Source organism: Orycteropus afer, unplaced genomic scaffold, assembly GCF_000298275.1.
Source record: "Orycteropus afer afer isolate SDZICR_OR568_19922 unplaced genomic scaffold, OryAfe1.0 scaffold00078, whole genome shotgun sequence".
Lineage (NCBI taxonomy): Eukaryota > Metazoa > Chordata > Mammalia > Tubulidentata > Orycteropodidae > Orycteropus > Orycteropus afer.
In genome coordinates, this window is record NW_006921665.1 from 207,185 (window position 1) to 221,043 (window position 13,859).

Here is a 13,859-nt window from a genome sequence, read left to right on the forward strand (position 1 = left end):
CCACAAAATGGTAAAAAAAAAAAAATTCAGCTTAGAAAAATTATGAAAGTATTTCTAAAGTAAACTTTTAAATAAATAGTTTATATAGGTAACATACCTATACTCATTAGTATAATCAAAATCTTGTTTATTGTGAGTTGGCTTTAGGAAATTACACTCTATAATTCCTACTACTCCAACACCCATGTTGTTTGCCTGAAAAATAAAACGAAACAAGCATTTTAAGCATAAGGCATGATGCATATACTACCCTTACACAAAAATATACTATTTGTATAAAGCACTTTCCAGTATTTTATTTCATATTATTCTTTTAAGTACCTCATGAAATTTTGACTGAAAAATAGTGTACAACATTCTTTTCTGGGAGTAAACTCCTAAATATATTAGAGACTTCTTCAAAACCACTTTCACACTGACAGATATCCATGATCATAGAGAACTATGATCATACTCAATTTTACAGAACGGAAAAGAAACCACCACTAATAGGAAGCAATTTCTTAGAAAGTAGAAACCACAACTAATTCACCTTATATTCACAATGTCTAGCCAAGGTATACAATATTCCCTAAATTTGCCATATAAAAGTCATTTACCCACTGAGTTAATGGAAATGAAATAAAAACCTAAGCTGATTGAATTAAAATTATTTTTAAACCTGTTAGCTAAAATATTTAACTTAACATGCATCAGTTATATTCTAATTACCTAGAAAAAAATGAACAAGTGCATTTTGTTCAAATAGTAACTTTTTTCTGAGTCTAAGTACATCTAGAAAGAAAATTAAACTGAAAGAATAATTCGTAAAATGACAATTTTCATGAACACAACTATCGACTAAGGCTTTCAAATGAGACCATAATCTTGCTCTACTAAACACCAACAGTTCCTCATCTCTTACCACTTCTAAATCTAGTGATAACAAGGGCCCTTTAAGGAGTGGATCTTGTCCACTTTTCCAGTGTCATCTTCCTGCCTCTCTTCCACTCCTGTTCCTCATTTTCATCATGGTCTAGTCATAGAAATTACTCCCGCAGTATGTCATACTCTCAAAAGCCTCCTTTTCCCTTACTTTGCAAATGTTCTTTCCTATACCTGGATTGCCCTCCCCCAGACTTTCCAACACAGTAGACACATTTCAATCACCACTTTCTCCGTGAAGCCTTTTCTGATGTTCTATGGTTGTTCCACATTCCACTCACCAAACTGAGCTCTTTCAGGGCATACTCTGTATCTTATCTTTATATCCAAAACATCTAATAAAACAAATCGTACCAGGTATCTGACACCTATGTAATAAATGTTTATTAAATCTAGAGAATGCAAATACTAGGGCCAGTTTATCTTCTGGTAAAGACAAACATTAAAAGTTGGCTTTAACAGCCTATTTTTACATGAGCAAGCTTAACCAGCAATTATATACAGGGCCAATTTAATTGGTTAGAAAAATAGGTTATATATCAGATTCACAAATGATAAAAGAAAAATATTTACTTTACCTTCAGCATTATTTCTTTTGAATCCTAAAGCACTTGAGGAATGAGAGGATTACCAAAAATTTATTTCCAATAACCAGGGAAAATCAGTAACTTAAATAGAGCATTATAGACTGTTTCTGATAAAATATTTCAATTACAAATGAAAACTAGCCTAGATGATAAAAGTCACTGGTACCTCATTATCACATTGCCAGATTTTGGGGTTTATGTTCCAAACAAAATTAGTGATTGCAAAGAAGAGCCTACAAATTTCATTTATTCCTGCAAAAATACTTATTTGGAGTTCATGTCATGTAAAGTAGGTGAAGGAGACTTACAACTCCAGTTGAATCATGTTCAAGATAAACCCACACTATTTTAATACATATAGCTCACATCATTCTATAAAGCACTTAAAATGAAAAAAAGATGGAAAAGAAAACTATAGAACTGAAAAACAAACAAAAAAACTATGCCTAGCATTAAAACCAACAAAGTTGACTTTCAGAATTATCACTGATTTCTTAAAACACATATACCCCACTCTCAAAAAAAAACCTCTGTGAGAACATGTAAAGAATACACAGACTGACATGGTGGGCTGTGTTCTTCATCCAAAAGTGAATTCACCAACAATGGGAATGGTATTGGAGGAAGGCACTAACATATTTAGAAACAATTACCAGAAAACCAAATCACCTGTCAGTTACTGTTGTTCAGGCTGCTTGCACCAGCACTAATTAAAGTTACTCAATTTTATTCTGTTAGTAGGAAATAGAGGCACTCTAGTGGCACAGTGGTTAAAACATTTGGCTGATAACAAAAAGGTCAGCAGCTTGAATGAGTAGCCACTCCACAGGAGAAAAATGAGGCAGTCTGCTTCCGTAAAGATTTACAGCCTTGTAATCCTACAGGGCAGTTCTACCCTGTCCTATGTTGTTGTTGTTATGTGCCGTTGAGTCAGCCCTGACTCATAGCGACCCCTCCTTGGGTTTCTGAGGCAGTATCACTAGGGAAGTAGGATTGCCCAACCTTCCTTCCGAGGAGCGGCTGATGGGTTTGAACTGCCAGCCATCTGGTGAGCAGTCAAGTGCCTTAGCCACTATGCTACCAGAGCTCCCACCCTGTCCTATAGGGCTCCTATATGAGTTGGAATCAAGCTGGTGGCAGTTAGTTTAGTGTTATGGTTTTTAAACAGGAAATCATCACTAAACAGAGAGTTAAAAAAAAAAAAATCTGTATTTGTCTGAGACCCATACTCATTGTGAGATCTTAGGAAAGTCACTTACCCTGTGAGTCCCAATTTCCTTATCAGTAAAATAAGAATAGAGTAAATATCCTGCTACCTTATGAGACTATTTAGGATCAAATGAGAAATATGAAAGTATTCCAAGTTCAAGTGCTATACCAATTAAAGAGAGATTGACATTTAAAAGTCAGTCAAAAAACAGTAAAATGATTTCACATGTGACCTATTAACACTATATTTTTTTGTAATGTACACAGTTTCCTTTCAAATATAATAAAGCTTACCCTTAACTGACATCCAACTTTTTCATAAGCTTTGATGAGTCTATTCCGGTGATACATCATTATCCCGTAATGATCTTTATTTCTGCAGTTGAATCCAAAAGTAATTCTCACTGTTCTAGTCTTAAAATGTTAAGGAAAATTCTGAGAACACCACCATCTCCCCTTCATCTTTTCAGTCCAAAGGGCATAAGGAATGGCAAAGTTGGAGGATAAGAATCCATTAAGGGGAAAAGGGGAGAGGAGCAAAGGGAATAAAAGCTTGACTGGTGTATCTCTATAATACACCAAAGGATACCAAAAATTTGGGTCGATAGACATCACGTTCAATGTAGGCAAGACTCTTTGAAACTAGCTGTGTCTTCACTTTCTGTCCACGTAAGATGATCTGCATTCTTGGCTTCAGATATAATATACTGCAGTAAGCCTGAAAAGACATATAACACCACGTGTCCTTTCCAAATAATTATCAACAGATCTGTTTGATACTATTTAGTCACCAGTTTAAATATAAAGAAATTACTTTCTCTTAATAAAACACCCATTAACTCTTTAATAAAATAATGCAGACTATAAAGTTGTACTAGTTATTCTGATTTAATTACTTTTTTTACTAAAATAAATTCAATACACTGAGATCAGTAAAAATGTTGCAAACAACAATCTATTCACCTATATAAATGTTAATCTATTATTAAGTGAAAAAAAAGTTACAAAACAGTGTATATGGCATGATCTCTTTTTTAAAAAATTGTATCTTCACAAAGAGGACTACATGTTTAAATTTTTATGTCAAGTATATATTTTGTTATAATTTTTAGAGCAACAATAAGATAATTTTTATTTAGGCCAAAAAAAAAAAAAAAAAGAGCCAAGAAATAATATAAACAAAAGGCAATATTAAAAGCTTAACAAAGAAAAAAATTTAAGTAAATAACATTTACACAGAGTAGGTGAGCATAATGCTTTTTAAAATTAAATTATAACAATCAACAGTCATCCAAACATGTTTTCAATGCTTAATGCAGCAAAGTGCAGATACTTTAGTAGCCCAACCAAACTTAAGTGCCCTAAAATATGTTAAAATATGCTCTCCTGTGGCTGTTCCCAAAGCTATCAGAACATTCTGAAGGAAAGCACTGAATAACTCAAAAAAGACAGGAGAAAGGTTCAAAACAATACTAAAATTCTTCTTATTTTTTCCCTCTGATTTCAAAAGAAGTGGTGTTTTGTTATTTCTAAAATTCATTAATAATATCTTCTAATAGTCTACACTTCATCAGTGTACTAAAAACATCACATATTGGGTAGATCAGGAACAGCAAATACTTGCAAGGACCACAGAAAAATTTACATAGTAAACTTGTAAATCAAATATATCCTCAGCTGATGGAATAATTATAGCACATAAAATAATGTGAAAAGTTAGTATCACATAATAAGAATCTTAATATTTTTATTGTCATAATTAATTGCTGTATCAGGATCACTCACCATTGTTATATAATTTCTTTAATCTTGAAGATATAATCATTTCTAAAGACAAATCTCATCGATATTTATCACATGATTTATATATTGATTCCAGTATTCCCAACTCAAAAAACTCCACCATATAATAAAAGAACTACAAGCCCTATTTATACCTGATGACTTGGCAATTAAAACAAAAAGGGTTTTTAAGCATGGTTAGTGCCCTCATGAAAAGTTTAGTAAGTTCATTCACATCTGAGATACTTTCATTCAGAGATCACTAGCACCATTAATAATACAACTGCGTAACATAAGCTCTACTAATAATTTCATTATTTGATAGTTTTCTCAGTTGCACAAATAGAGCTGAATACATACCCTTAGGGAATAGTCACTCTCAGGGGCAATTTGGTCCATTCTTTCTTGCTTCTTGTACCCTTTCTTTCCTGTTGTCTCATCTAAATCCTCAGGAATTCTGATGTCATATTTATCCTTATCAAAATCAAATTCTGTTGCTCCATTTTTGTAACTGTAAAAGTAATTTTTTGAAGAAGGTAAAATTTAACTCCAGAGCAAGATACACCACTAATACTAAAAACAGTTAAGAGCAAGGCAAAACAATACTACTACACAAGGGTGGGGGTGGTTCAAAAGAAAAAGAAAAGGAACCCAGGAAGATGCAGAGAAAATGGATCACTCATATAAGCTAATGGGAATGTAAAACAGTACAGCCACTCTGGAAAACAACTGGCAACTACCATAAGAAACAACAATTATATTCCTGGGCATTATCCCAGAAAAATGAAGACTATCTTCCTAAAAAAATCTATACACAGATGTTCACAGCAGCTTTATGTGTGACAGGCAAAAACTGGAAACAACCCAGGTATCTTTCAACAGGTGAATGGCTGAACAAAGTATGGTACATTATATAATGCAATGCTAATCAGTAACAAAAAGGAACAAACTACTGATACACACAACAACCTGGATAAATCTCCAGAGAATTATGCTGAGTGAAAAGTAACATTATATAACATTTTTGAAATGACAAAGCTGTAGAAAAGGAAGAAAGAGTAGAGGTTGCCAGAGGTTAATAAAGGAGTAGAGAGAGGAAGTGGGTGCTGCTATAAAAGTACAACATGATGGATCCCTGTGGTAATTAAAATGTTCTAAATCTTGACTGTATCGATGTCAATATCCTGGCTGTGATATTGTACTATAGTTTTGCAAGATGCTACCAAAGGGCAAAACTGGGTAAAGGATACATGGAATCTCAGTATTATTTCTTAAAACTGCACATGAATCTACAGGAATCTCAAAATAAAAATGTTAACTAAAACAACACAACACCACAGGGAGAAGGAGGGGCAGGAATGAAACCAAAGGGAAAAAAATTAAAAGGAATCCAGGTCAGAAATGCATTTAAGTTTTAGGTTTACCATTATTACCCCTTATTCCTGTGGCTCAATGTGTTCTATCACTCAATATACATATTAATCCTAAATGTAAAAACTTTTATTTGGAAAGACTTTAATACTCACAAGGATAAGGACTACATATTTAGCAACACAAAACTCTTATCTCAACTACCTTTCTCTCTAGATGCTAAATCATGGCTCTTATTGTTGGCTGCCATTAAGCTTGATTTTGACCTCACATGACAGAGTAGAACTGCCCCATAAAGTTTTCTAGGGAGGAGACTGCTAGGTCTTTCTCCTGGGAAGCCACTGGGTGGGTTCAAACCATCAACCTGTGAGAAGACAAGCGCTTAACCAGTGTGCCACCAAGGTTCTTCTAAATCCTCAGCACCCTCTAAATGCTTAGTTTTAAGTAATGAACAAAGACATCTGTTCCTACCTTTCACATGCTGGACTTGTTAGCTAGATTTATGTTTACTTTTTTTTTTTTTCCTCCAAGAAGAACAAGGAGAGACTAGAGCGCTAATGCAAACTGAATGGCAAGGATAGGAAATAGACTTTTAGCAAAGTGATATCTATAAAATATCCGTAGAAAAACAAATCATTAACTAGGCCACAATACCTTTCCATGTACTTCATTTCTGCTAACACTGGATGGACACAATGAAACCATCCTTAAACATGAACTTAACTTCCCAAATGGTCAACTAGCTGAGGTCTACATTTACCTTCTAAGATTCCAAATGATGATCCTCGTCCCCTTCTTACCCATAATAGCATCAAGTTCTGCCAGTATTTTTTGTTCCGTAGAAAACAGAGAATGTTCCAGAATTGCAGCAAGGCTTGCTTTTGATTCTGTCAAATTAATCATCTGTCGTATATCCTAAGTTAAAGATTTAAACCATCAATTTATTTTTCATAATTAGAACATGGAAAACACTCTAATGAAAAACAGGAGGAAAAAAAACAGGAAAACTATTTCGTACATTTGTAACTGGCAGGTCAATTTTAAATGAACCACAGAAAGGATAAAAAATGAGCAAGTTTTATGATTATCCCTACTAATTTAATAGTTAGCAAACAATACTGAAATACCATGGACTGCCGGGAGACTGAACAAATTTGTCTTAGAAGATGCACACCCAGAATCTAGAAGCAAGAATGGTCAGACTTCATCTGTCATACTTTGGTCATGTTATCAGAAGGGACCAGTCCCTGGAGAAGGGTATTATGCTGGGTAGAGAGTCAACGAAAAAGGGGAAGCTCCTTAATGAGACAGACACACACAGTGGTTGCAACAATGGACTCAAGCAGGCAATGATTGTGAGGATGACACAGGACTAGGCAGTGTTTTGTTATATGTAGGGTCACTATGAGTCAGAACTGACTTGATGGCAACTAACAACAACAACAGCTTAATAGTTTCTAATATCTGAGTATGTTTATACAGAAGGCATTTTCCTAAATACATCTTGCTTTTCATGGTCATTAGTTAAATTTTCAAACCAGACCACAAAAGTCCTATTAGTCCAAAACAAGCCTGAAATAAAGAGGAATGCTATGGAAAGTTTAACATAAAATATAATTACTTTATGTTAATCATTTCCATGTCAAAATTCCAACAGGGGATGGGTACAAGCGCTTAGCCTCAGAAATAGGGTAAAAGCAGTAGACAGGGAGAGGAACTGGAAGGGAAGGTGTGATTAAAAAACAAGAATTTAGAGGAAAGCAGAAGCGTCACACAGGTCAGCAATGTTTCTTCAGTCTCTCCGGTTTCTATTTCCAAACCAAAAGGATATGGTGATTGTTGAATGACACTATTGGGACAACAACATGTTCTGCTTTAATGACTTCCAAGTAGGTCTGAGACAAGAAGCCCACATTCATGCTTTCTCCATTTTTGGTAAAAACAATTGCATCTTTACCCAAACGCATAGAACCTGACTTGAAGCCATTCCCATATAATCCAACTGGGACATGACCATTCATGGTGACTTTGTCACTGAAGCCAAAGCTAAAAAGAAAAAAAAAGATTTTTTTCAATAACTGTCAATAATCTTTTTTTTTTTTTTTTCCTTAATTCAACAACCGTTAACACCAAGTAAAAAGCCTGGGGTCGAATGCTCGCATCACCATTCCTAGTTGTATAATTTTGGGAAAACTACTTTATCTTGATATGTTTCCCCATCTCTGAAGTGAAGAAGAATCAAATCTTCATCACAGGGGCATAAGGATTACATGTTTGGCTTCTGGTTAGCAGCCAAACTCCTTATCCATTATACCACCAGAGCTGAATTCCTTTAAAAGCATACCCTCCCAAAAACTGCTTAAAACTAATTTACACTAAAACATAAACTGATATCAATGTGCCACAGCTCTAAAGGTATGGGGAAATTTTAAATAGCCAGGTAAAGGGCAGGGGCAATAACAATGGTGGCAACTGCCTAATATAACACAACAATAATAAACAATGGGGATGATTCTTAGAGAACAGAATACATTGTGGCATTACATGTTTAAAACGCAAACTAAGAGCAGTAAGTAAAATACATGAAACCCTTTAATAAAAAAAGCATTCTTTCAAAAAAACATGGCACATTTTTACATACCTTAGCATTTTATGTAATTTATCTGAAGTCATACCATTCCCATTATCAGTGAATGTCAAGCATATATGGCCATTTATCACTGTTTTGTCAATCCATATCTGTTTAGCATTCACATCAGGATCATAAGCATTATCTGGGAAATAAAAATTTAGCTCAGAAATTGTGATTCTAAAACAATTAGTGCAGAATAATCCTTTAACAAACAATAGAACACCTTTTACTATTTTTCTTGCTTACTGTTTTTAATTATTATTTAGGTGGAAGTGTACACAGCATACTGGCTTTCCATTCCACAATCCACAAACATTGTTTTATGACTTTTACTGCAATCTCTGTATTGTAACAGCATTCTTTCCACTTCCTCCCTGAGCCCACTCCTTCCCTTAGTTCTTCCTACCTATCCCCTCCTACCTTCCTAGCTCCATCTCTGGACAAATATTGTCCTCTTGATCTTATATGTTTGACTGTTCTAATGAGTGCATACCCTCCTGCTATCACTGTTTACCTATCTTTGGGAAAGTCGAGTCACAGGAATTAAGTTCAGTTCCTGGCTTGAAGGTGCCTAAGGGCCACTATCTCAGGGGTTCTACCAGTCTCCATCAGACTAGTAAGTGTGGTCTTTTTATGATTTTTTATTCCACACTTTCCCCCACTCTATCTGAGACCTCCTATTGTGATCCCTTTCACAAAGGTCAGCAATGGTAGACAGGTACCATGTAGTTCTTTCAGTCTCAGAGTTGTAGAGGCTGGGGTTCGTGTGATTCATTAACCCTTTGGACTAAATGTTTCCTTCCATCTTATTTTCTTCACTCTTCTTTGCTGCAGGATGGGGAAAGGCCAATAGGTAGCTGTTCACAAGTTTTTAAGCCCCCAGATGTTACTCACCAAAGTGATGTACAGCAGTGTCTTTGTGGACTACGTCATGTCAACTGACCTTACTGTCCCCCCTAAGACCACAGTCCTGAGCTCCCATGCCCAGTGACTCATTCCATCAAGGTGATTGGTTATAACTAAATAGTTTTCATAACTTTGCCCCCCCATATGCTCTATTACATTCATGGACATATCTGAAGCACAAATAAATACATAGGTAGAGCTAGCCTCTGTCAAACCCGTATATGTTTGTTGGTGTAGTCCCATTCACCTTGCCATCTCTGTTCAACTTCAGTATCTACCTTTGTAGCCACTCATAGATTACTGTTATTACTGCTGTTGCAGGATTGTGTGTCACAGTATTAACCACCATTGTCTTTAACTCTTGTACTCATGCCTATGTCTTCCACTGCCTTGATCAGTCGGTGCTCACCTCCTCCTTATTGTATATTGCCTTTCCATTCACCCAAATTAATAGGTATCTACCCTTTAGTTGGTGATTTTCCCTCCCTTCCCCTTCTACCCCTGGTAATCTTCAAAGAATGATTCTTTCTGTAGAACACTTTATAAAAAGCTGAAATGATTATGAACTCTTTAAGATTTGAAAACTCAAAACTAAACTATATCCTGCTATATATTCACTGACTATTTTGACTTTCTTGTGCCGCTCTAACAGAAATACAAGTGGATGACTTTAACAAACAGGAATTTATTCTCTTACAGTGCAGGAGGCTAGACATCCACATTCAAAGTGCCAGCTCTAGGGGCTGGGTGACGGTCCCTTGACCTTGGGCTTCAGCTCTGCCTCTTGCTCCTGGCCCACTGGAGCTGGAGGAGTGTCTTAACTCAGGCAGCTGCTGGCTGCTGAGGCTGACAAACCCAAGGTCGACAAGTAAAACAGCACAATCTCAAGATTATCGAGCAACATGGCAAGCCACTAGTTCAAGTCCAGACACAGTCCCAAATTTGGCAGGCAACACGGAAGACTACTGAATGAAGTCTTAGCTAATGCAGGATCCAAGTATGCCAAAAAGCTCTAAGACATTTCTCAAAGCTGCTTCTTATGTACTGGAAGCAGACCACATCCGTTAAGGCAGCTACTCAGATGCTCACAGCAGATTTCACCACAGAGCTGACTACCAGTCTCATCATGGGGAATCACTACATCCAGCTGCCCATTCACTAAAAACCAGGCCCAGCCAAGCTGACACATAACCTTAACTACCACACTATTACAGAAGTTAATTCTTTTCCAAAGCTCTCCTATACTACAGAGAGGGCAAATGTTGGTACCTGATACATTTAAAAAGTGTAAAGGAAGAAGGATTATTAAGACAGGGGATATCTTCTGTCCAAAGAACCTGCCTGGCTATCATAAGGAAAATGGGAGTGTCAACTTAACTTTATGAGTTGACATGGAAGACATGCAACACAGTTAATGCTACGTAGATGAAGATTTACCTTCTGCATAGGTCTTCAAATTGTGGTCCTTTTCAAGCTAACCAAAGCTTCTGGTAGCTTTTACCCTTTCATTATTATCTCTGTATACTTCCCCATTTTACCATTTAGCACACCTGTTTCTCAGAATAGTTAAGTATGAAGAAATGCATAAAAGAAAATGGAAAAAAAAAAACTGAAAAGTTGTAGTAATCAACTTTTAAACTATCTAAGATCTATTTAAATACTCTGACTGAAAATACTCTGAGGTATACTTTGAAATTATTTCTATAATATGAATAATGGTTCTCAAACTATCCTTCCACAATCCAGTTTACAATTAAAATTAAATAATTTTTTGTAACCATTTTTTAAAAGATGGTATTTCACAGAAAACTTAAAATTTGCTACACCACAAAGAGCACTATGACTTTCAGTTGCTCTACATAAGCAAACAATCCCAGGTTGGGTAGCACTTATAAATTGCTATAGAAAAAGAATGGCCATGAAAAGCTGTAATGTTACAGTAGATCCACTTCTGGATTTAAAACAAACGACCATGCCCAAAGAGTATATGTCAGCTGGGATAATTTGGATAATCCAACTATACCAAAAAGAAAAAAGGTACCCAAGAGTTCTTTATTTTCTTTTTATTGCACATATAAGACAGGACCCTTTTTTTATATATATAGTGCTGTAATGAACATGAGTGTGATCTATCTGTTCCTATCCTGGCTCTCACCTCTCTAGGATATATACCTAGTGATGGAATTTCTGGGTCAAATGGTATCTCCAATTCCAACTTTCTAAGGAATCACCATATTGCTTTCCATAGTGGTTGGGTCACTTCACAGTCACACAAGCAGTGTATGAGAGTCCCAATATTTCCACATCCCTACCAGTATTTGTTATTTTCTGTCTCATTGAACCTTGCCATCAGTGCTGGCGTGAGACAGCATATCTCATTGTTGTTTTGATTTACATCTCTCTGATGGCCAATGATTGTGAGCATCTTTTCATGTATTAGCTGGCCACCTGAATATCCTCCTTGGTGAAGTGTCTATTCATGTCTTCTGCCCATTTTTCAACTGGATTGTTAATTCCTTTGGTATTGAGGCGTTGGAGTTTTCCATCAATCTTAGAGATAAGTTCCTTGCCAGATATGTAATTATCAGCAAATATTAACTTGTTGCTGTCATTTTTGGACAGGATCCTTTCTTGATGATAAAGAACCTAAAGTATATCTAAGAGTTCCTAATGATATAATTTCCTTTATTATCTGTTTCTCAAATATATGCCTAAATTTTCAAAAATAATTATGTATAGGAATTTGCCCCCACTTCAAATCAATATGCTCCATAACACAATGTCATCACAACCTTGCCTCATTCCTCATGTTCATTAAAATACGATCTTATACCTTGATCATCACCCTATGATGAAAGAAAGCAAGAATTTATTATCACAAATCCAGCATAACATTAATCCTCTAATGCCAGAGAATGAATCTGCTCTGAAAGTTACATATACTTTTATACTATTACAACATGTAAATTATTTTTTACAATAGGCATATTTCTTTTACAATCAGAACAAAAAGTATTTTCAATGTAAATATCTTATGAATTTAATAAATTAACTCCTAAAACCTATGAAATTCTTGAATAGTACTAAAGAAGACTAAGCAATGATTTGAATAGATGTTATGCTAGGTTACCCTGCTTACCTTTACCAATAGTGTTATCATTCAAGATACATTTTTTTAAGTACCTATATATGTATCATTTCTCCATAAAAAGTTCTTAAAAACTACAATTGCAAGCAACACTTAAGAGAAATAAGAAATATTAAGTTCCAATTTACATACCTATCAATTCAGCAACTGCACTGAATGGCCATGTGTGACTAGTAGAATTTGTATGTAAAAACTTCGGGCAGAGCTGAAACAAATCAATGATCCATGTAAATTAATCCAGATTTAATTTGTAAAAAGAATAGAAACCAATATAATTCTCTGTTCCTGAGTTATTGCAGGATCTTAATGAGTCTTCCTCCTTTGGAAGAATTATATTGGCTTAATTATATTGTTAATGAGTCTTTCTCCAATCTTGATGCTGTGTTATTATTCTTCATCTGCTTCTCAGATTACTTGTTCAGCATACAGATTGAATAAGTGAAAGGATACAACCCTGCCTCACACCTTTTCCAATTCAGAACCATGCAGTATCCCCATTTTGTACTGATTTCTCACAAACACAATTAAGTGGTCTATAATTCACATTCTTTGTAATGTTGTCCATAATTTGTTATGATCTATACAGTCTAATATAATTCTCTGTCCCTGAGGCTGAGCAAAAATAACTTAGCTGCTTGTACCAGGATTTATCTGGAAGATAAAGCTCCAGGAAAGTAAGGTGTGAATCACCTACCAGCTTTCTCATCAAGACATGAATCCTTGTTCCCATCAATCCAAAATTATGATATCATAAATTGTCTAATCTGTTTCCCACCTAACAAAATTTACCTTAAAATTACCTGGCCAAAGCCCTAAAAACCCTATTAAATACCATTCTCTAATATCGTCACTTTGAGATACAGGTTAAGACTTTTCAAGGGGGTCTTTTTTCTAGGTGTGTTAGATCGGATCAAATTCGTTTTGCTTGATCACAGTCTTTTCCAGTGATATTTTGGGGAAATCAATATTCCAACCCTTTGACTTTTTAATGTTATTTACTCTGAGTTTGGTAAGGTTGAATCTGTGGCAGTAGAAGAATACATCTACAAACCCTTCAAATAGTGTCAATTAATAATTAAAATGCAACAAATCGCCTTGATTTCCAAGGATTTTATAGTCAATTTTACTCACAGTAATATAGTATGGAAGGATATGTCAACCAATCTCATGTCATAAGGAACTCTAAATTTTTCAATAATGTAGATATTAACTGTATAAATGATTTTAAAAGGCAAAAGCTTGAAATTTCAATACACAGAGAATTTCCATGCTATTACATTTCTTCTGTTTTTTTTTTTTT

At 35.1% G+C, this 13,859-nt stretch overlaps 1 protein-coding gene across 1 annotated transcript in view; it reads right to left on the minus strand.

Moving 5' to 3' along the window:
• The window catches only part of MORC3 (MORC family CW-type zinc finger 3), a 62,510-nt gene extending 49,752 nt beyond the window's left edge, over nt 1–12,758 (minus strand). Inside the window, exons 1-8 of the mRNA XM_007941250.2 lie at nt 12,692–12,758; nt 8,515–8,647; nt 7,705–7,919; nt 6,634–6,781; nt 4,863–5,013; nt 3,310–3,438; nt 3,015–3,134; nt 98–195 (exon numbers count right to left, since the gene is read on the minus strand). Of these exons, the coding sequence (XP_007939441.2) occupies nt 98–195; nt 3,015–3,134; nt 3,310–3,438; nt 4,863–5,013; nt 6,634–6,781; nt 7,705–7,919; nt 8,515–8,546 (893 nt within the window). The 5' untranslated portion in view covers nt 8,547–8,647; nt 12,692–12,758. The remainder of the gene's footprint in view (nt 1–97; nt 196–3,014; nt 3,135–3,309; nt 3,439–4,862; nt 5,014–6,633; nt 6,782–7,704; nt 7,920–8,514; nt 8,648–12,691) is intronic.
• Nucleotides 12,759–13,859: the final 1,101 nt, after the last annotated feature.